The sequence below is a fragment of the Psammomys obesus genome, unplaced genomic scaffold, assembly GCF_907164565.1.
Source record: "Psammomys obesus unplaced genomic scaffold, mPsaObe1.curated_primary_1811, whole genome shotgun sequence".
Taxonomy (NCBI): domain Eukaryota; kingdom Metazoa; phylum Chordata; class Mammalia; order Rodentia; family Muridae; genus Psammomys; species Psammomys obesus.
This window is the reverse complement of record NW_026596117.1, coordinates 27,750,287-27,772,477: the sequence shown is the minus strand read 5'-3', so window position 1 is coordinate 27,772,477 and position 22,191 is coordinate 27,750,287. Positions and strand designations below refer to the sequence as shown.

The following is a 22,191-nucleotide window of genomic DNA, read 5'->3' as shown; positions in this document are numbered from 1 at the left end:
CTGGAATGACTGGCTCCTTCTCGTATACAACACAGAAGGCTCAAAAACACACACACTTTTTTCAGAAAATTTATTGGGGGAAATCAATACTGTCAGCAAGGGGAAAATTACTGTTGGGCAGAAAACCTATTCCCGAGAAAACCTGGATAAGCATTTTGTTTGGGAACTGGAAACCTCCCAACAGGGTCTTCAACACAGAGAAGGGCAGCTGCAGGCACCTGACCAGCTCGACACCTACAGACAGGACCCTGGTGGGACTCGGGTTCCCGGGAAGCACGCATGGGAGAGGTCTCCACCATCTTCGCTTCTCCCACAGTGCCGCACCTCTCAGGGGCTGCCTGCCCTTGTCCTGGGCTGCAGAACTCAGCCCTTTGCACTTGACAGCAGGGAGCTTTGCCCCAGGAGTGGGGCCTCTCCACTGGCTCTGCCTCAGCCTGCCCTTGGACCTCCTGCTGAGCTTCTGCAGAGCCCATAAGGGGGGGGCACAGGTGCCTGGGGACAGGGGGTGGCTGTCCCAGGCCTGTGCCCCGCTGTTTCCTGAGGAGCACCCCAGGGTCTCTCTCACATTTCTGAGCTTCAGTGTTGCCACAAAACTCCCATCTGCCTTGGGTGAGGCTTGTGCCCTTTGCAGACATTGATGGGGAGCTGTCCTTAGCCAGGGGCCTTTGCTGCCCCTTGCGTTTTCTCCCAGGGGACAGCCTCTGCAGGAAGCTCCTCACCTGGCTGGTGAAGTGATTTTCTGGAGGCTGCCTCTTAGGGACCAGGGCTGGGGAGGAGGAGTGTCTATGTGGTCCCTCTGATGCCCTGGCCTGAACACTGTGTCTCTCCTCTCTGGTTGGGGATGTCCCCGAGCCTGCATCCCCTCTGCCAAGCTTTTCTGCTTCAGTTGCCAGTGGAGACACTCTCCTGACAGCTGGAGGGCAGTCCTTGTTCTGGAGCTTGCCTGGGACATGTGCAGGGACCCAGGGGCCCTGCCATGGCTCCATGCTGACCCCCACAGTGGGCAGGTGAGCATGCATCACCTGAGGGGCTGCCAAATCCCCACTGGGGGGCCCCTGGCCTTTGGAAGCCACTTCTTCTGAGGCAAAGGGCAGGGCAGGCAGGCCTGGCACCTGGATGTGTGGTCCACTCTCTGAGTTCAACAGGCCTCCTCTGGACACCTGACCCTTCTTGCCAGATGTCTCAGAGTTGTGGGGAGCTGACATTTCCTGCAGGGATTCACATGCGGCCACATGGCTTCCTGAGGAGCATGTGCCTTGGGGGGCTGCCAAGATCTTAGTGGCCTGTGGGTGAAGACCAGGGAGTTCCTCTTTCTTGAGTAGCTCCATGGACCCCTCAGCCATGGAGCCATCTTCCCAGCTCTTCCTTTCTCCCCGAGGCCCCTGTGTGTTGGTGCTGGAAGTCAGTCTCTCATCTGTTGGCCCATCTGGGCTCATGGGCTCTGGGTGGTGTCTGTTGTGTGATCCAAACTGTTGCAGGCTGCCTTTGTCCACCATACTGGGTGTCCAGGGCTGGACGGCCTCTCTGCCACTTGGAGCTTTTTTATCAACAAACACCTTCCTGATCCCAGAGGCTGGATGTATCTGGCCCACAGGCAAGCTAGCAGGGAGAGGCCCTCCTTGGATGGGGGCTAAATTCACTGTCTCCCTTCTGTCTCCATTAGTGTTTCTTTGGAGGAGTCTGGAGGACTTGTCAGAATCCAGTCCAGAAATGGTGTGTGAGGGACAGTGGAACTGAGAGAAAGAACTGGGTGGCTGTACTTTTGTCAGGTAGGACTCTAAGGATTCAACCCTTTGGGGCTGACCAAATGCCATCCTCTTGCCAAAGGTCTTAATGTGTTCTTCCAACACCTTTTCTTTGGTAGGACTCAGTGCCAAACTGTGCTGGGGTGTTTTCAGTGGGTCTTCGTCCCCTGCCAATGGCGCCAGAGCTTTCGTTTGTTTGGGGGTTGTGTCAGGTGGAGGCTGTGCCTTGCTGACAGAACGTCGTGATTTGTCCACAGTGCTAGGGATCTCACCCTCCCTGGGTTCTTTGGTTTTGCTGCCCAGATGCTCTTGCAGCAAAGTTTCACATTCTTTCTGGCACTGCTTGACCCATGAAGCCTTTGAAATCTTTCTAGACATACTTCCTGGTTTAAGTTGTACCTGTGCCTCGGAGCCTGGGTCTACACTGCCTTTTGTAGCCTCATTGGAGTTTCTCTGGAGATGATAATTTTGGTCTATCCTTAGACATTGTCTACGAAGTTTGAGGTCTTCCTCCTTTGGAGCGTGACTATCTAAGTGCCTTTTATGGAGGCTTCCAGATCGGCTTAGAGCAAAGCTTGATGGGTTCCTGCTGGCACTGAGCTTATAGAGAGAGATCCAGGAGAGTCCATGACTGTTCCCTGGCTCGGCGTCCTCAGCAAGCTCTGACCGAGGACACATGTGTGACAGGGACTCGCTGATCCTGTATGGCAGGCCCCACCGGTGCTGGATGAGTCTCTTTCGAAGATGGTGTTCTAGTTTCCTCCGGACTTCTGTGGTGAGGGGGAAGTCTCCTGGAAGGATTAACCTGGGGCCATAAACCTTGGATGAGTTTCGGGTTGAGATCTTAAGAGGTGGATGACAGAAGCCTCCTGGGAATCTTTGGGCTACAGTAGGTAACCCCCCAAAACTTTCCAGTGCTTTTTGTAATAGGTTGAATTCCAGCTGGTGAATTTCAGATGGGCCAAGAGGCTGTGCCCACTCTTGGGGTCCATGAAAACGCACCCCACAGATCCTAAGCTGGGACTGAGGAGAAGGTGGCAGGACTTGGATTACGGGGTTAGACTGGGCCTCAGACTTGGCAGAAGAGTCAGGTTTGGTCTGAGATTGAGGTAAGACTTGCGGCCAGACCTGCTGGTCACTCTCAGGCAAGGGCAGAGGTGTGGGGTGAAGAAGGGTGGAGTTGCCTGTGGAGGCCTTCGCCATTCCGTTGAAATGGGTGCTTTCTGAGTAACTGTTTCTTGGGGCAGCATCCTCATGTTCCAGGGACTCACTGTGGAGAGAAGGAGGGCCCCAAAACAGCTGGATGTCTTTGATCTCTGATTGGTCTTCAGAATTCTTGGGAGGAGAGGGCTGCTGGTATAGCTGAGGACCCCCTGGCTTGTCTTTCCAGTTACTTGAAAGGCTTGTGACTTCTGAGTTCTTTGGACCAGCCATTGACACTGAGATTTGCTCTGACGTATTTAGTGGCATTGAAAAAAATTCCGCTTTCTCTTTTTCATGTTTAGATGCAGTGAAGTTGGTCTCCCTTTTCTCTTGCCTCTTGAAGAGTGCCGAGATATCAGGGTTGGGAGAGGAAGGATCTCCTGTCTCTACAGTGGGGACCCTTGTGGGTCTCTGGTTTGAGCCTGGAGAAGCACAGGGGTCTAGAGGCTGCTCGTTAATAGAGTGTGCTTCCTGGGTGGCATGTGGAAGTGGAGGAGGAAAAGCGGTAAGTGTGATATGGTTCAGTAATGCTGCAGGGTTTAAGGGAGCAGATGCCTGCGGTGACAGAGAGGCACTGAGTGGTGGGGGAGAAGGGAAGCCATCCAGAGGAATGATTTGGTGAGGTGAGAGGAGGGACGGGGAAGTTGATGAAGGCTGGGGCAGGGCTTCTGGAACTGGAAGTGCTGGTTGCTTTGCTGGGAGGTGAGAGAAAAGGTACAATGAGGTCTCTGTCGTGAAGTCTGTAGAAGGCAAATGGGACAGCAAGACAGCTTTGACTTGCAGGGGAGCCTGAGAGAGCAGGCAACTGGCCTGAGCATTTGCTTTGTTAGGTACGTGGCAGAGGGGATCTGGATGTAGTAGTTTGTGAAGGCCTGTGGGATCATGCAATTTGTCCAGGCTGTAAAGAGACACAAAGGCAGAGCATGACCTAAGTCCAGCATGTCAAAAAGAAAGCCTGCTGGCCAGGGTGGAGACCCAAGGAAAAAGGACCGGGAGATAGGGGAATGAATCACCTCTGCAGTGTCGTCTGCAGCCTGCTCCCTTCCTCAGAGGCTGTCTGGCCAGTCCTCCCACCTGGAAAAGGGGACATGCATAATACACAAAGAAAGTAGAAACTGGAGGATCACGAGTGAGTACCTTTAAGGAAAACGTTCAAGGAGCTGGAGAGATAACTCAGTGGTTAAAAGCACTAGAGATTCTTCTAGAGGACTTGGGTTTGGTTCTCAGCACCCACATGGTGGCTCACAACCGCCTGTCGGTCCACTTACAGGGCAGCTGATGTCCTCCTTCTGACCTCTGAGGGCACCAGGCATTTTCGTGTGGATATACATGCAGGCAAAACACCCATACACATGTAATAAATAAATATATAAATCTTTTAAAAAGAAAATCTTTTAAAATCTTTTAAAAACAAAAGCACTTAGGATAACCTGTAGGCAGTCTGTGAGAACACTCAGAATGTTCACACTTGTGTGTTGTTTCACTTGCGAATCCCTCTACCTACCCGTGTTGTCCCGAGTGTCACTGTGCTGTGGCCACTGCCCAACATTGTCACTCCCTCCTGCACATCTCACAGGAGCCTCAGGAGCTGTGCCCACTGCTCCACACTGTCATTGTTTCAAGCATGAGGGAGGGAAGGGGAAGGGACTCAGACAGGTATCTTGGGTTGATCCTGTGAATCTGTGTCTCGGGAGTGACATCTTCAGATAATGAACCTGAAAGCTCATAATAAGGCCATGAGGGGGGCCCCAGGAAGATGAGGTTGACAGGCAGAAACCTACCGTTAACTGCTTTCCTTCTTTTGCTCTCAGTTCTGCCTTTTGGCTGTAAAGAAAAGAGAAATACAATGGACACATGGGAATTGTTTGTATTGCTTCTCTTTGTTATATATTTGGAATTCCTAACCAGGATATCCTGAGGGCCATCGAATAAGCGAGATTTATTCATGCTATTTATTAACTTTAAAGATAATCACTCTTTTTTTTTTTCCGTTTTTCTCCTTGGGAAACTAGAGGGAGACATGATGAAGTCAACACTTGGAGGTCTCAGCAAAAAGCCCTCTTCTTGATAGCCTGGAACCGGAAGCCAGCATATACGTCTCAGTTCTCACAAGGGCCGTGTGTGCAGCCAAAGATTGTGTACCAGGCTGTAATTAGGGGCCACCAAGCACTCAGCACTGTGATCCTGACCAGGTCATCATGGAAGGAGGCAGGTGAAGGGACACGTGATGTGAGAATGGATCATGGAATCTAGTGTCAGGAGAGGGTGGTCTCACTCCGAAAGCTCAAAGACTGCAGCCATGCCCCTAGGACCAGTTTTGTGCTTTGTCCTGGGAACTTCAGCCACACACAGGAAGCTGGACTGTGGGTTCCAGATGGGAACCTTAGTCCAACCTGATCCCTCTCATACCCTAGGACAGTGCTCTTCTCTTCCTCTTCCTCCTCTTCCTCCCTTCCCCTTCACTCCTCACCCCTCCTGCTTATCTTCCTCCCTCCTCTCTTCTCTTCTCCTCTCCTCCCCTCTCTTCTTTTTCTCTCCTCTCCTCCCCTCTCCCCTCTCTTCTTTTCCCCTCCCCTCCCTTTCTCTACTCTCTTTTCTTCTCCTCTTCTCCCCTCTCGTCTTTCCCTCCCCTCCCCTTTCCTTCCCTTTCTTCCCTTCCACTCCTCTCTCCTCCCTCTCTTGCCTTCCCTCTCCTCTTCTTCTTTTCTCTCCTCCCCTCCATTCTCCTCCCATGTTCCATCTCAGACATCCTTCTGACAACCAGGCTCATCCCATAGCCAGAGAATAAAAGTGTAGCACAGCAATGAAGAATCTCTCCTGGGAGCTCACCACACTTCCTTACCTGTGGAGTGTGTTTCTTCTCCCACGGTGATGGTGACTGTAAAACCAGTTTCAGGGACAGGTAGCAGAGGTACAGAAGCAGCAGCCCCAGTCCACTCAGAAAGGTGTAGTTGAGGTCTATGTAACAGGAAGCCGAGCCAAGGGTCAGCCATGTCTCAGCAAGGCTATTCAGAGATGAGAGTGTGTTCTCCATAGTATAAACAGCATGGCTGCCTGAGGTGACTGATCCTGAGGGTTCATGAGCTCAACTAGAGTCCCCAGCCTGCATCACAGAGCAGGGCAGTGTCACAAGGGTTTCTGAGGGTGGGGATGAGGGTGTGTCTTCAGCCCTTCCCCACCCCAAGGAGCACCTCAGAGCCCTCTGCCCAACCCTGCTGCTCCTTGTTTCCACCTGCTCTTTCTTCACACCATATTCCTCAGGAGAACTTTCTGTTTGTCCCATCAGCAACTCAGACTGTAACCCAGTCCCCTTGCTGTTTGGAGAACTTGATTTGGACCCCACCAGTTCTGGTACCACATGAGGCCTGGAATGTTGCTTTGCCTAAACATTCACAGTCTGACTGGGATTCTTTCATATATGTGCCATTGTAAGACCTGGGGTCTCACAGCTCAGGAGTTAGTTCAAGATCGCGCCCTTCCCAGAAACTCCCCCAGACCACGACTCATTGAAAAAGCAAGAGGTTTATTAACCATTGCACAATGGGGTCACCCCTGCCGGTCAGCAAAGAGTGGCCCCTGGAGACAAAGGCTTTAGGTTTTTAAAAGAAAAATTGCGGGAAATTTGAAGTTGCAGTTTTGGCAATTTAGGATTGGATGAGGAAGCTATAAAGTAAGATAATTGGTTACTCTTAGGTGCTCAAGCTTGGCCAGTCCTGCCAAATGTGGATGCAGCTGCAATTGAAGGTGGGGGTGGTTAGCTCATCCTTGAAGATTAGGGCTGGCTTTTGGCTGGAGGTCAGGAGCTACTCAGAAGAAGGATTGAGGCCATCTGGGTTCGTTTCTAAGAAACACTGTCTTGAAGACAAGGGTCTGGTCGTTCTTTTTGCTGAGTGAAGGTCATTGCTTGCTTGCTTTTTTTATATCTGTCCTCACAGATAGGGTCACATTCCTCCATTCTCTGGAAAGGTACTAAGAGTCTTTAGCTTAACCTGAACCTAAAACTCAAAACTATAGGCTTTAGAAGACATATAGGTTACAAAGTTAGTCTAACCCTTTCACCATCTACAGAATGGTTATCGCCTCCGCCTGTTATATGTCTTTATCCTCGTGAATGTCAAGTACTAAACGTTTCTGTTTGAGTCAGCTTTGAATGTCTTTAAGTAAGAGGGGCAGAGTTGGTTCATACAACTGGTATAAATATTAAATAATGTTAAATCATATATTTTTGTTAAATAATGTATGTTTTGTTAAATCATTTATTTTACGATATAACTATATATCATGTATTTTTTCTGCAGTTCGTGAAAACATAATTGTGTTAAGACTTTTGTTTATGTTCTAAATACACACAGATCATTTGACAAATCAGAGTGCTAATTTCATGTCTAAGAATCATCTTTCCTCCCTCCTTCTGTTTCAGTTGCATCATTATTTTTGACTCTGTTACTTTGTACTATACCTTTGATATGTCCCTGGCCATATTGTTGGTATAATTTTTTTTTTTTTAATGTATACACCTTACCCTTGTTCATTTAAATGGTGATTTCTCCCCCACACCACTCCCAACTCTCTGGTTTCAATCCGGATATTGCATTGTGATACTCATTCTAAGCATCCTGTCTCAACTCTTGTGTAAACAGGAACAAAATAAAACAACTGGACACAATGTTGAGCAGGGAGGAGCCACAGGACAGGAAAGAGGGGAGGAGCCAGAAGGCGGGAGAGGAGTGGGAGGAGAAGGAGGAGAAGGGCGAGAGCAGAGCTAGGAGCAGAGCTGAAGGAGAGATCTTGGAGGATGTGGAACATGAACCAGACCTAAGATTTCACAAAAAGCAAGTATAATGTGGGAAATCTAAATGTTAGGAAACTGAGGGCTTGGAGGTTTAGGAGGGAGTAAATATTGCCCAGCATTGTGTTCTAGGTTAACTAAAAACCCAGTTTCTGTGCGGTGATTTGGTTATACAGCTGTTTAAGATGAGCAGCAAGCTTTACTAGAAGATAAACCAATAGTAAATATTAATCACTGCTTACAACACCATATAAACAATTGCACTGGAATTTCGCCATTCCCTCAGGAGGGGCTGGCTGTTGGTAAGCTCTGAGGGTGAGTCTCAGGGTCCTTGATGACAGAATGCAACCCAGGAGTGTCAAAGCCTTAGAGAGGAGCTTGGGTGAGGACCCTCAGTGATTGGCCATTGTACACTCTATGTAACTGGGAACATCCCAAACCATCATGTTATCCAAGCAGCATTTCTCCTCAGAGTTCGATAACCTGTTCTAACAAAGAACTTATGGTTTGTTCAAGTTGGAATGTGTCTTATTTTCCTTGTTTCTCACCTCTTTTGCCAGGCAGTAATGCTGTATGCCTCTGGGCCTTGGTAAGTTCTCTTATGAGTTTGGGCTGAGGCTCTGGTGCTACATTCTCTTGATGAACAGACCTGTGTATTCAAAATAGTGTCATGATGATATAGATGGGGTCCATCACTGTATGTTAGTCTTTGTTCTGCGATAAAACACCTAAGATAAAGGTAAGAAAAGCTTTGGGAGCTCGTGCTTTTAGACAGTTTATTTCCGGTCAGATTGTTGTGGTGCTTTGGGAATGTCACGGTGCTAGTGTATGGTCGTAGCAGTGGCCTTTCTTGTCACAGACAGAAAGGAAAGCCAGACAACCAGGGACCAAGAGCCTCATCCCCCTCTCAAGGTACATCGCAACCTCCTAACTTTTTTCTCCCAGGCCTCGACTTTCCCACAGAGCCACATACTAGTGACCAAGGCAGGAACACATATGTGGACATGCCGAATGCCAGATATGATTTATGAGGTGTGTCATTCTTGAATACTCACTTTCCCTTTTTTCATGCCATTAATTTTCTATGGTTTCTGTAGATGAATTTCAAGGTACTCCTCACTGTTTTTTGTTGTTTTGTTTTTTCCCTCACAACACGAATGTGACCTTGTACAGGGCTTTTTCGTTCAAGGCAGCACCAGAAGGCTCCGTTGAGTCTTCCTGTTCTTGCAGCCTTCTTCAGTAAGTTCGACTCAGAGACACTAGTGATGGGTAGGATAACAAGACAGACGGTCCTCCTATGAGAAAAGACAAGGGTGACCTGCTATACCCAGAGGTGCCCTGTTCCGCAGGGCATGGTAACCCCAGTGTGACAGTCCCCACCCCAGTCTTGTCTATGAAGCCTGCCCTAGTCCTTAACACACTCTAGTGTGCCCAGGATTTCCTACTCTGTAAATCACCACCGTTTGCTAGACCGTTTGCCAGCCTTTCCTGCAAACCCATTGGCCCTATCTGCCTCTGCCTCTGGTCAGCCTGCAAACTCATCATGCCACCACTCACCCCAGTGGCCACCTGCCTGTAAGCCTTTGCCATTACCAGTGTGTGGGGATCTCTGAGACCACCACAGCCAGCAAAGTAACAGCCGCTGGAGGCAAGAAAACAGTTCTTTTCAACACAACTAAGGAGCTGGTGTTGGTTTAAACTTCTGGATTCTGACCCCAAGTTGTTTATTTTAGGCACATTTAAGCACTGCACAATTTGGTGAAAACTTTTCTGGTGACAAAATAACTCAATCCCATAAACAATAAAGCACACATAAATCTCTTCGAGGAACAAAGTAAGCTGAATAAAGACCACATGTGACTACATCAAAGCACTTCGTAAAGTACCTGTGACACAAGCCAGGCGCGGCACTCAGGAGGCAGAGACAGGTGGCTCTCTGAGTTCAAGGCCAGCCTGATCTGTCCTGAGTGAGTTCCAGGACAGCCCAGGCTACACAGAGAGACCCTGTCTCTGAAAACTGGGAGGGGAAGAAAGTGCACATGACACTATCCAGAGAGACAGGCTTATGAGGATGAGGGCCTCAGTGCAGAGGTCGCTAGGCTAGAATGCACATCCTGCTCTCAGCCTCCTGGGTGGACAGCAGCTGTTGGACTGCTTCGCTTGGAGGAACAGCCCTGTGTGATAACGTTCTAGACGCCCCTGGTACAGCGAGGCAGGTACCTCGCTGCCTCCTATACCAGTGTACCTTCATCAGAAGCCTCTTCACCTAGCCCTACTGCCTGTTCCACCACATAGCCCTGGTCTTCCTATCTCTGGCTTAGCACGTTGCCCATCTCCCCACGATCCACTGACTATACCCTATCTATACCCCATTCCCCAGCCCACTCCAAGTTCACCTAGTACATTTTTAAAAATAACTTATTTAATTTTATCTTATGTGCATTAGTGTGAAAGTGTCATATCCCTTGGAACTGGAGTTACAGACAGTTGTGAGCTACCATGTGGGTGCTGGGAATTGAACCCTTGTCCTTTAGGAAGGACATACAGTGCTCTTAACCACTGAGCCATCTGTCTAGCCCTCACCTAGTACATTTTTTGTACTCCTCCTTTTCTCGCCTTCCCTGAGCCTGCTGCTCCTTGGCTTTGAGCCTGGACTTCATCCTGTGCCTACCTTTCTTGGCATGCCGGACTGCCACTTACCACCCTGGCCTTATTCCACCCAACATGCCCTGCTTCCCAGCACATCCTAAACTGTGGCTGTATGTGCCACAGTCCTCCCTGTTTCCCAGCTCATCACAGTCTACCTTCTTGCCAGCCACCCCCTCCCCAGTGACCACTACCCCTCACCTATGCCACCTGCCCTCAGCCTTCCCTGTTCCCTAGGCCATACTTGTCATACCACTGCTTATTTCTTCAACCCAGCCAAGCCCTTGGAGACTCATATGACAGCCGACCTTACCCCCACATCACCGTTTTTAGGGTGCTCTCCGGCCAGCCCCTCAGTGTCCCAAAACTCACATTATTCTTTATTCCACCTGATATATCCCATTCTCCTCCTCAGCCTACATGTTCCCTGGCCCTCTCCACATGATGCCCTTTCCTAGTTCACCTTGCGTCATTGCACCTGGCTGCCAGCACACGCTCATGTCCAGCTCACCCTGGACTCTGTTGTCCCACGGCTCAAACTGTCCACCCATCACCACACTAAGTTTATCACCTCAGTGTGCTCAACTCCCCGACCCTATGGCCTCCTGCCTCTACTGCCTCTGTCCTACCAACACATCCATCTTTCCTCGGCTTCCCCTGCTTCATCCCCACCTCCCTCCAGTGAGTGTGTGCTCCAGCCTCCCCTAATCTGCCGAGCATGCTCCTCTCATCACCGGATGCTATTCTGCTGGCTCCTGGCCTATCCCTCCTAGTGAGTGTCCATCTGCTGATATTCAATGTTTCTGCTGTGCCACAGTCCACCTACTGTGTATGATCACCAGTGTAACCTGTGGTGCCTCCCTATCCAAGTCCCACTACCTTATTCTACACCAAGCGTCTTGTTTGCTAAATTAGCCTAGTCCTCTGCAGCCTGGCCTGGGCTTAACACTCTGAATAGCCTTGCTGAGACATGGCTGACCCTTGGCTCGGCTTCCTGTTATATAGACCTCAACTACACCTTTCTGAGTGGACTGGGGCTGCTGCTTCTGTACCTCTGCTACCTGTCCCTGAAACTGGTTTTACAGTCACCGTCACCGTGGGAGAAGAAACACACTCCACAGGTAAGGAAGTGTGGTGAGCTCCCAGGAGAGATTCTTCATTGCTGTGCTACACTTTTATTCTCTGGCTATGGGATGAGCCTGGCTGTCAGAGGATGTCTGAGATGGAACATGGGAAGAGAGGAGAGGGAGAGGAGAGGGAGGGGGAAGATGAGAGGGGAGGGGAGAGGAGAGGAGGAGGAAAAGGAGAGGGGAGAGAGGAAGAGGGAGGAGGGGAGGAGAAGGGAGGGAAGGTGAAGAGAAGAGAGGGGAGGGGAAGGGAGGAAGAGGAGGAAGAGGAAGAGAAGAGCACTGTCCTAGGGTATGAGAGGGATCAGGTTGGACTAAGGTTCCCATCTGGAACCCACAGTCCAGCTTCCTGTGTGTGGCTGAAGTTCCCAAGACAAAGCACAAAACTGGTTCTAGGGGCATGGCTGCAGTCTTTGAGCTTTCGGAGTGAGGCCACCCTCTCCTGACACTAGATTCCATGATCCATTCTTACATCATGTGTCCCTTCACCTGCCTCCTTCCATGATGACCTGGTCAGGATCACAGTGCTGAGTCTTGAAGGCCTCTCTGACAGGAGCACGGAGCCCAGTCTTTGACCTGGAAGCAGCAGAGATGTAAACTGCTCACAGGGAGACCACCACACTGTCCTTTAGTTTTTCAGATAAGGAGTGGAAATAAGTAGTCACCTTTGCAGTTAATAGATAAAACAAACATGTCTCATCTCCCAGCGGACCCCAGGGTGTGCCTGGCCTGTGGAATTATGAATATCTTAGGGAGCAAAGCAAAACCAGAGCCCCACACTCTCTATTTCTGTTCTTAACAGCTATAGGAGGAAGCAAAGAAAACAAGGAAAATACTTAAAGGTAGGTGTCTGCCTTTGACCTCCTCTCCCCAGGGCTCCCCATATGCTTACAGGCTTAAGGTCTGAGGGTGTCAGGTGCTACATATAGTCCCTTGGTCAGGAGAGAGAGACTGCCCTCATGAGGACAGTCAGACCCAAGATGCTTGTCTGAGTCTCTTCCATTCCCTCATGCTTGCTTGAAGCAATGACAGTCTGTGGCAGTGGGCATAGCCCCTGGGGCTACCATGAGAGGTACAGCATGGGTACTGGCTGCTTTGGGGCAGAGGTTATGTCTGCCATCACTGTGTTCCCTTCTTCATTGCTGGGAGCCGACAGCTCTGAGGAAACCCGCTGCCCAGTGTTTCATGCCATGGTCTTGAGTATCACTCAGAACGACACGGGTGAAAGGATTTGCAACCGAAGCTGCACACAGGTGTGAAATTCTGTGAGTTCTCACACGCAAGTTCTCACTTGTCATTGATCCTTAGTGCTTTCAGGGGTGACTGCCCTACATGTTTTCCCTAACTTTATCCTAACTTCTACCTCCATTCTGTATATCCCATTGTCTTTTTTTTTTTTTTTTTTTTTTTTTTTTTTTTTTTAAGGTGAGGGAGGTTGCCAGAGAGGAGAAGAGGAGAGGAGGAAGCTGCAGATAATCTGGCAAAGGTGATTCTTTCTGGGTGTCTTTTCCCACGTATCTCATGCTTCACAGGGATCCAATTGCACACTGCCCTCTTCGGGAGAGGAGCACACAGGGAACGGGGAGTGGGAAGAGGCCACAGGACTGCCACGGATGGGGCAATGCGGATGGACATGCATGCAGGTGTCTGCCCTGGGGCTAGGCCAGCAGGCCCTCATTTCCACACGCTGGCCCCGGGGATAGCTTGAATTTCAATCTACCAAAGCTCCCTGGGGGAGCCGTAGGATGCCCGCTACCAACAACTTCTATGTCCAGATCTGCCCTTCAGTGCATGTGACGGAATAACTGTCAAGGTTGGTCATCAGCTCTCCCAGGCTGCCCTCGAAGGCGGTGCTGCCTCTTAAGTCTGGTCCAGATCCACAGCCTCTGTGACAGAGGCCTCATTTATTCTGTCCTCTCAGCTCACAGAAAACCCACCAGAGCCTCCAACTCCAGCCGATTCACAAGGGCCTTTACTACTGGCCCTTTCCGGCCTCTCACTTGACCTCGTTGGCCCCCTAGAAGACTTGCTGTTTTCCCACACCATGGGGTGACCCTCTGATACCGGAGTCCATACTTCCCTTGGACCCTACATTTCTACCAGACCCCACCCCACCTGACCCACTTGCCTCTTTTCCTCTTCTAACAGAAGAAGTGCAGGCGTCAGAAGTAGGGTTCCAACTGGAAACCACTAGGTCTCTGGTGGGGAGACCTAGTGAGGTGCCCGCTAACATCTTAACAGCCAAAGGCACGGGCTGTGTAACATGGGCACTGGCAGACTCTTCCCTGCAGCAGCCTGCTGCTGACAAACCGTTATCTTGAAGCTCGGCACACTCCTTTAACCAGCATCTCCCACACTGGAATGTGTCTCAAGCCTGTTTGCAGGGAGGCACAGGAGCCAACCTTCTAGAGCCTGGACACCTCTTGCCTTCCAACTCTGATGTCCTGAAACTGTTCAAAAGGCAAGACAATAATGGGAGTGATTTCCTTAAAAGAGAAGGAGAAGAGCAAAGGTTGTTTTACACAGTCACCCAATTCTTCAGAGAAGCTGCCATGAGCCGAGTCACAAGCTGAGCCACAGGATTTGGCAGCCTCTCATTTAGCGAGCAGCAAAGGCACGCTCACGTGCGTCCAGCAGGTTCCTCCCTCCAAGACTTCTGAAGACCACCAGAGCTTAAACTTGCCCAGCTGTTCTGGGGTTCCCCCTCTCTACACAGGTCTTGCACCCTACCACTGTCTCTTGTGACCATTTCTTAACATTTGGCTGCTTCAGCAGCATGGCTGAGGCCTGCAGAGCTGACAATTCTCCAATTGTCACTCTTCCCATACTTTTGTCTGTGACTAAGAGTCAACTACAGGCCTGGTTACAAACCCTGTCCCGATCTCATTCCCAACGTGACCCCTCTGACTGAGTCCCAGGCTCAGCCTGTACCTCAACCCCCAGCCTTAGTCTTGACATCCTCTCCTGAACCCCAGCAAATCTGTGGTGTGCATTTTCACAGACCCCAGGGAGAGGCACAGCCTTTCAGTTCATCTGAAATGCAGCACCTGGAATACAACATCTTGAAAAAAAAAAAAAAAAGCTGGAGGTGTTGTAGGGTTAACCCTCTATGGTCCAACAGTCTCAGGACAGTTTCTGTCCCTCACCCCCAAGCTCCCCTTGGCAAGTCAGTCCTTCAAAGCCAATCCTCCAAGGCCCATCCTTCCAGGAGACTTCCCCCTGACCACAGAGGTCTGGAGGAAACTAGAGCACTACCTCCAAAAGAGACTCATCCAGTACCGGTGAGGCTTCCCGAACAGGTTCCAGGATTCCCTGTCACACTTGTGTCCTCGGTCAGAGCTGCCTGACTGCTCTGCGTCAAGAAGGATGTGTGTCTTTAAGTACCAGGGCAGCAGAGAGTCACATGCCCCTGTAACCAGCGGCTCTGGAAACTTAAACAATGGGAGGTCAGATAGTCATGCTCTAGAGGTCACTGTGGCCAAAGCACAGACATACAGTCAAGACATTGGCCAAAAAGGCTACCTTCAGAGTGACCCTCAGGAGGCTTCAGAGAACAGTCTGAAATCTGATTGGAAGACAGGGCAGAGGTGTCATGCAGGGAGTCCATCAGGCAAGCTGTCAATCCCCTTACAGCTGAGTCAGTCCTGGAAGAGAGTCGAAAAACATCTTAACAAAAGTAGAGAACCCAGGGAGGGTGAGATCCCTAGCCCTGCGGACAAATCACGACGTTCTGTCAGCACGGCACAGCCTCCACCTGACACAACCCCCAAACAAACGAAAGCTCTGGCGCCATTGGCAGGGGACGAAGACCCACTGAAAACACCCCAGCACAGTTTGGCACTGAGTCCTACCAAAGAAAAGGAGTTGGAAGAACACATTAAGACCTTTGGCAAGAGGATGGCATTTGGTCAGCCCCAAAGGGTTGAATCCTTAGAGTCCTACCTGACAAAAGTACAGCCACCCAGTTCTTTCTCAGTTCCGCTGTCCCTCACACACCATTTCTGGACTGGATTCTGACAAGTCCTCCAGACTCCTCCAAAGAAACACTAGTGGAGACAGAAGGGAGACAGTGAATTTAGCCCCCATCCAAGGAGGGCCTCTCCCTGCTAGCTTGCCTGTGGGCCAGATACATCCAGCCTCTGGGATCAGGAAGGTGTTTGTTGATAAAAAAGCTCCAAGTGGCAGAGAGGCCGTCCAGCCCTGGACACCCAGTATGGTGGACAAAGGCAGCCTGCAACAGTTTGGATCACACAACAGACACCACCCAGAGCTGCCCATGAGCCCAGATGGGCCAACAGATGAGACACTGGCTTCCAGCACCAACACACAGGGGCCTCGGGGAGAAAGGAAGAGCTGGGAAGACGGCTCCATGGCTGAGGGGTCCATGGAGCTGCTCAAGAAAGAGGAACTCCCTGGTCTTCACCCACAGGCCACTAAGATCTTGGCAGCCCCCCAAGGCACATGCTCCTCAGGAAGCCGTGTGGCCGCATGTGAACCCCTGCAGGAAATGTCAGCTCCCCACAACTCTGAGACATCTGGCAAGAAGGGTCAGGTGTCCAGAGGAGGCCTGTTGAACTCAGAGAGTGGACCACACATCCAGGTGCCAGGCCTGCCTGCCCTGCCCTTTGCCTCAGAAGAAGTGGCTTCCAAAGGCCAGGGGCCCCCCAGTGGGGATTTGGCAGCCCCTCAGGTGATGCATGCTCACCTGCCCACTGTGGGGGTCAGCATGGAGCCATGGCAGGGCCCCTGGGTCCCTGCACATGTCCCAGGCAAGCTCCAGAACAAGGACTGCCCCCCAGCTGTCAGGAGAGTGTCTCCACTGGCAACTGAAGCAGAAAAGCTTGGCAGAGGGGATGCAGGCTCAGGGACATCCCCAACCAGAGAGGAGAGACACAGTGTTCAGGCCAGGGCATCAGAGGGACCACATAGACACTCCTCCTCCCCAGCCCTGGTCCCTAAGAGGCAGCCTCCAGAAAATCACTTCACCAGCCAGGTGAGGAGCTTCCTGCAGAGGCTGTCCCCTGGGAGAAAACGCAAGGGGCAGCAAAGGCCCCTGGCTAAGGACAGCTCCCCATCAATGTCTGCAAAGGGCACAAGCCTCACCCAAGGCAGATGGGAGTTTTGTGGCAACACTGAAGCTCAGAAATGTGAGAGAGACCCTGGGGTGCTCCTCAGGAAACAGCGGGGCACAGGCCTGGGACAGCCACCCCCTGTCCCCAGGCACCTGTGCCCCCCCTTATGGGCTCTGCAGAAGCTCAGCAGGAGGTCCAAGGGCAGGCTGAGGCAGAGCCAGTGGAGAGGCCCCACTCCTGGGGCAAAGCTCCCTGCTGTCAAGTGCAAAGGGCTGAGTTCTGCAGCCCAGGACAAGGGCAGGCAGCCCCTGAGAGGTGCGGCACTGTGGGAGAAGCGAAGATGGTGGAGACCTCTCCCATGCGTGCTTCCCGGGAACCCGAGTCCCACCAGGGTCCTGTCTGTAGGTGTCGAGCTGGTCAGGTGCCTGCAGCTGCCCTTCTCTGTGTTGAAGACCCTGTTGGGAGGTTTCCAGTTCCCAAACAAAATGCTTATCCAGGTTTTCTCGGGAATAGGTTTTCTGCCCAACAGTAATTTTCCCCTTGTTGACAGTATTGATTTCTCCCAATAAATTTTCTGAAAATTTGCTTTTTTGAGTATGTGTGCCCATGTGTGGCATGAGATTCAGATAAACAAGGCTTATGCTTAGACAATGGGACACTAGTTCAACCTTCCTGACTCCAAATATTCTGAAAGATGCCCCTCCTCCCACAGCTCATACTGTAAGGGGGATATGATGTGGACCCCTAAGAACCTTCCCTCCCCAGTGTTTTCCGATGTTGGCCACTTCCCACATCTTACTGTAGCCTCAATGATGCTGTGTGACAGACTACACCTTCCCTCTATTGCTCCACATTCTTGAAAATGATGTTCTTTGTACGAGGTCACCCTTGTGTGACATGGACAGTTAAGTGTCCTAGAACACCATGACTCAGTCAACTCTTTGGAACAGTTGTTAGTGAGCTAAGATGTGCCTTGTATGTGTTTCATCTGGTCCTGAGTCAGATTCTGTATGATGGCAGGATCTGGGAGGAGGCAGCGCCTACTTCTTGCTGCACACCCTCACCATTTTCTCACAACTAGAATATATCACTTGTGGGAACTCCTTCCCACTTAGTTCTTCAGGCTGTGTGCAAGATAATTTTTTAAATCCCACTGTGACCCTGCTTTCAGTGGGAGGAATGTGCTCCAGGCAGTCCCTTACTTTTGAAAATGTGCCACAAAGCAAGCAGGTACACTGTAAGTCCTTCCTGAGGAAGACCAAAAGAGACAGATGGGCTGGCTGTTCAAGCACCAAGATCTCATCCCGTGACCCCAACATGTTCACCGAACCCCACTACCTGATCCATTTGTTGGCACTTTCCTGAGGCTGAAAAGAGTACCACACAGCTTTCTGATGTTAAAGTGTGAGGACCATTGGCAGGACTGACCTGTGCCAAGTGTGGAGTCATTTCAGGAGGGTAACCCAATACTCCCATCCATGCTTGATGACAGTGTATTCTTAGTGTCACAGTGTGCGTGATGTCACCTTGATCTGCATGGGCTCCTCGGAGTGTCACCGGCAGTTCACGTCCCTGTAGTGAAGCGGGTACAGGTATCTGGGTATAAATTCCGTGGATTCACATGTTCATTTCACCAAACTTACACGGAAACCTGCCTTTTACGTATACAAGTGCTCTATCTGCATGCCAGGAGAGGGCATCAGACCCCAGAATAGATTGGTTGTGAGCCACCATGTGGGTGCTGGGAACTGAACTCAGGACCTCTCAGAAGAGCAGACAATGCTCTTAACTGCTGAGCCATCTCTCTAGCCCAAAACCTGTCTTTTTACACATATCTCAACAGAAGAATGAGAAAAATCCTGCAACATTCTTAGCATTTACTGTATTTCCAGGGTTGAGGTGTCTTGTGGGCGTCAGAGTGCAAACATTTCCACTCTTGCTCTGAGTGTATTGTCTCTTCAAGTCCTCCTTCACTGACCACTGCAAGCACAGAGAGGCAGGGCATCCGAAACAGTGCCGAATGGGAAGTGGCTTCAGATGGGATAGATCTTCAGAGCACACGTAAAGCCCAATTATCCGTGAGGCCAGTGTAGCCAATAATCTGTCCTGCCACTCCTTTGCCATCTATCTGGTCACAGGGTCTGCCACTTGTGGGGTCATTCAACATGGTTCCAATCCTGCGAGATCACCAGACTTGTGTCCTTCCCTCTTCTAGGGAGCCCAACCTTTGACTCCTCCGTATATAGCCAGCATATGCCCACATGTGTTAAATCTTTTCAAATCCACCTCATTGATATTTCTGCTTCCTGTTCTAACCACCATGCCCTATCCCCATTTCCTTCCCCTCAGGGAAGGCCTCGGAGAGTTCAAACAAGAAACAGTCAAAAGCTCTCTTCTTCCTCAGCCTCAGTGCAGCTGTTCCTCTCTTCCTCTCCTGCACGTTGTCTTTTTGTAAGACAACACCCAGTTACCTCCGTTCCTTCTGGAGGAAGGCCGAGTGAAATCTCAGGATTTGGTGTCATCCAGAGACGTAAGAAAATCATTTGGATAGGAAACTAGAACTTCTGCTGACAACTGTTGCTTCCTTCAGAAAATCATAGGGCAGGCTTATTGGTGCTTTTGTGTGTGCATGTGTGTGTGTGTGTGTGTGTGTGTGTGTGTGTGTGTGTTAAAATGATGCCTGTAGTAAAAAACAAAGGACAGACAAATATTGAGAATAGGGTAGCTTTCTGGGTTGTGGGCCTTGTGCTGTCCATGACCTCACAGCAGCCTTTGAAAGACCCAAGAAGCGAGTGTGGCATATGGACCAAAAGCTGGCCCACTGGGATGAAATCAGCATGAGAGGGATCTGCAGAAGCCTGGCAAGGGACTATCTCCCAACACTAAAGCTGTCTGTGTCTACAGCCAGGGGAAGGATCAGGTCCTGCACCCGCAAAGGACAACCCACCCACCACCTAGGCAGAGCTGTTTCAGTGCTGAATGGGCCAAAGAGAGGATCAAACCTGCATAGAAGTTGTAAACTTCAAGAAACAGCCTGATCCTAAAATGTCCCCCTTCTCCCACCTCCAAGAGTCACAGATTCCACCTAAGCCTGCCTGTGGCTGGCCACACTGGTGTCTCCAGCTGGCCTCACACCTCTATCTGTCCCTGTTACACATCAATTGCACCTGGTCCCTGGCTGGGCTTAAGAAGCACAGAAGTCTGCAAACTACCTGGCACATTTTCGAATGAGCCTGCCCAGCTTCATTCCCTACAAGTGAAAGTGTTAAATTAACAGAACTAAGTCTATTGTTTCTCAGACTCCATCCAAGCTTAGCTTGTCACTGGACTAACTTGGTCCCCACCCTTAAGTTCTGAGAAAAACAAAACAAAACAAAACAAAACAAAACACTGAATGTTCTCAGCAGCTTGCAGCTAGACACAGCAACTGAGACAGACCGATAAAAACAGGGTCAGTTAAGAAAACATAAGTTGTTCCCAGCATCACAATATTCCTCTTGGCAAACTGTTCCTCTCTGTGGTTTGGCCAGGTGCTGTTAACCAACTAGATCAAAGTGCATTTCATTCCTTTACCTTTTGTCCAATCATGTAACACCAAGGTTTGGAGGTCCCTGTTTGCAGTTTTTCCCTTTAAAAACCCAGTCTCTCCAGACCTCGGGGTTGTTCTCCCAACCTGCTGTGCACAAAGGATTGTGACCCAAGCTCGAGCTTGAATAAAGACCCATTGGTGTTTTGCATCGGATTCATGTTCCTGGTGGTCTCTTGGGGGTCTCGAGATCTAGGCATAACACGATCAATGGTCTGTCTTCTCCCCTAATTTCCCATGTCAGGCACCTCTGAGCTAAGCACACTTTAAAATGAGACAAAACTAGGAAAACAGGTCTTTGCAGGATATTCATTATCTACTATTTAAAGCCCTGACAAATCACAATTTGCATTGTGATAAAGAGGTAAACAGAGAACCAGACTGGAATAAAGGCACAGTCACTGCGGCTGCTAGACAAGTTGAGGTTATAGGATGAAACACAGAAAAATCTTAGTCAAAATCAGCTTGCCGGCAGAAGGTACTTGAGCAATTAAATAGTGGGAACCGTCAAATGAACAGTTTTTTTAAATCATTGAAAGGTACAGATGTTGCAGGAGAATGAGAAAACTCATAGGATTATCGTATTAAGATGTTTTTGATTTCCACTAATTTTTCTTCTGGAAACTCCAGCAGAAATCCCAAATGCCAGGCTGGAGACCTGGCTCAGAGGTTAAGCGCACTGGCTACTCTTCCAGAGGTTCATAAATTCAATTCCCAGCAACCACACGGTGGCACACAACCCTCTATGATGACGCCTGGTATCATCTTCTGGTGCGCAGGCGTACATGCAGTCAGAACACTGTATGTATAGTAGATAAATAAATCATTCATATTTATATATATAAAGGGTTGGTGTGGTGGCGCGCTTGGTCATCAGTCTGCTACAGATGAGAGGAGGGAGCTGGGTGGAGCCTGCTTGTAGCTGCTCTTTGCTACTTTGTAGATTCTTCTTTTTCCCACTGTCAGAAAATCACAGAAATTATCTGCAGCTGGTAAAACGATGCCGCTGCTAAAGAATGAGGCTATTCATAGTTGGACGTTCCAAAGCCGGTGATGACACCGAAGTGTTGTAGCCCTTCAGTTAAGTTGCCATGCCAATGGCAGAGGATTCAGGAGGACACCCCTGCCTTGTGTAGCTTATCGGTTCATTGCTGAATGAAGGTCCTGCTGCTGTTTGGCAGTCAGCAGCTCGATGCTTGGCCAGCAGCCAAGCCCCAGGCATCCAGCAGCAAATTCTTCAGGAAGGAGGGAGTCCATCCTTCTGCAGAGTAAATGATGCATCTCAGACAGTGAAAAGATAATGGCAGTCCGTTTATTTCATGTAAAACAGGGACTTGGGCAATGGGAGGGTTTTTGAGGGTGAATGTGTTTGATTCAATGGGACGAGGGCTACCAGGGATACTTCATTTACATGTACCCACAGCCCTATCATAAAAGGGGGACCAACTGCAGTGCTTAATTATACTATGAATGGGGGAAGAACTCCAGATAGGGTTAAATGTCATTGGTTGAAAGCCCAAGGCACCAAGACATCTCATTAGCATAAGGTGGGTGTTTCCAGGAATGTCCCGGTACACACTGAATGGGTTCTTTATCAGGAAAAAGGCTGGACCTGTATTTTTCCCTGAGGGCTGTGTTAGTCTCCTTAAAGGATCTGGGATTTCCACAGATCAGAAGGAGAGGAGAGAAACAAGGTGAGGAAGGGAGTCCATTTTTGCACCAAGCTCAGGGGCTATCTGGTAATGCCAGACTTCAACCTTACCAGCAGTGTCCAAGCTGATGGTGATCTCTTAACCAAGGGCTGCCAATCCTCCCGTTTTGGGAGTGCAGTTGGTTTGAGATTAACCCTTTCTTTTGAAATGAGATGTTTCATCTATGTCCTCCCACTTTCTCAGCTTTTCTCCGACCTGCACACCCTCTGGTGCAGTTTCTTTCCCTCTTCTCTCCTGCAGGACTCTCCAGCTAATCTTGCTCAGTCACCAGGCCTGAGCCTTTGTGTTCTCTCTTCTCCAGTGCTCCTTAC

At 50.0% G+C, this 22,191-nt stretch overlaps 1 protein-coding gene and 1 pseudogene across 1 annotated transcript; one reads left to right on the top strand and one right to left on the bottom strand.

Annotated features, from left to right (window-relative positions):
• Positions 1–107: 107 nt before the first annotated feature.
• Positions 108–5,982, bottom strand: LOC129692783 (spermatogenesis-associated protein 31D3-like). The gene is made up of 4 exons (XM_055629267.1): positions 5,791–5,982; positions 4,730–4,772; positions 3,962–4,022; positions 108–3,846 (listed from the first exon to the last, which is right to left on the bottom strand). The coding sequence occupies exons 1-4, from the start codon at positions 5,980–5,982 to the stop codon at positions 108–110; spliced, it is 4,035 nt and encodes a 1,344-aa protein (XP_055485242.1).
• A 3,860-nt stretch (positions 5,983–9,842) lies between these two features.
• LOC129692781 (spermatogenesis-associated protein 31D1-like) lies at positions 9,843–19,083 on the top strand (annotated as a pseudogene).
• The last annotated feature ends 3,108 nt before the right edge of the window (positions 19,084–22,191 follow it).

Coding starts and splice junctions, on each gene's coding strand:
- LOC129692783 (XM_055629267.1), bottom strand. CDS start 5,982: ATGGAGAACACACTCTCATCTCTGAATAGCCTTGCTGAGACATGGCTG. Junction 4,023..4,729: donor AAGAAGGAAAGCAGTTAACG/GTAGGTTTCTGC, acceptor CCCCTTTTCCAG/GTGGGAGGACTGGCCAGACA. Junction 3,847..3,961: donor CTGCAGACGACACTGCAGAG/GTGATTCATTCC, acceptor GTCTCTTTACAG/CCTGGACAAATTGCATGATC.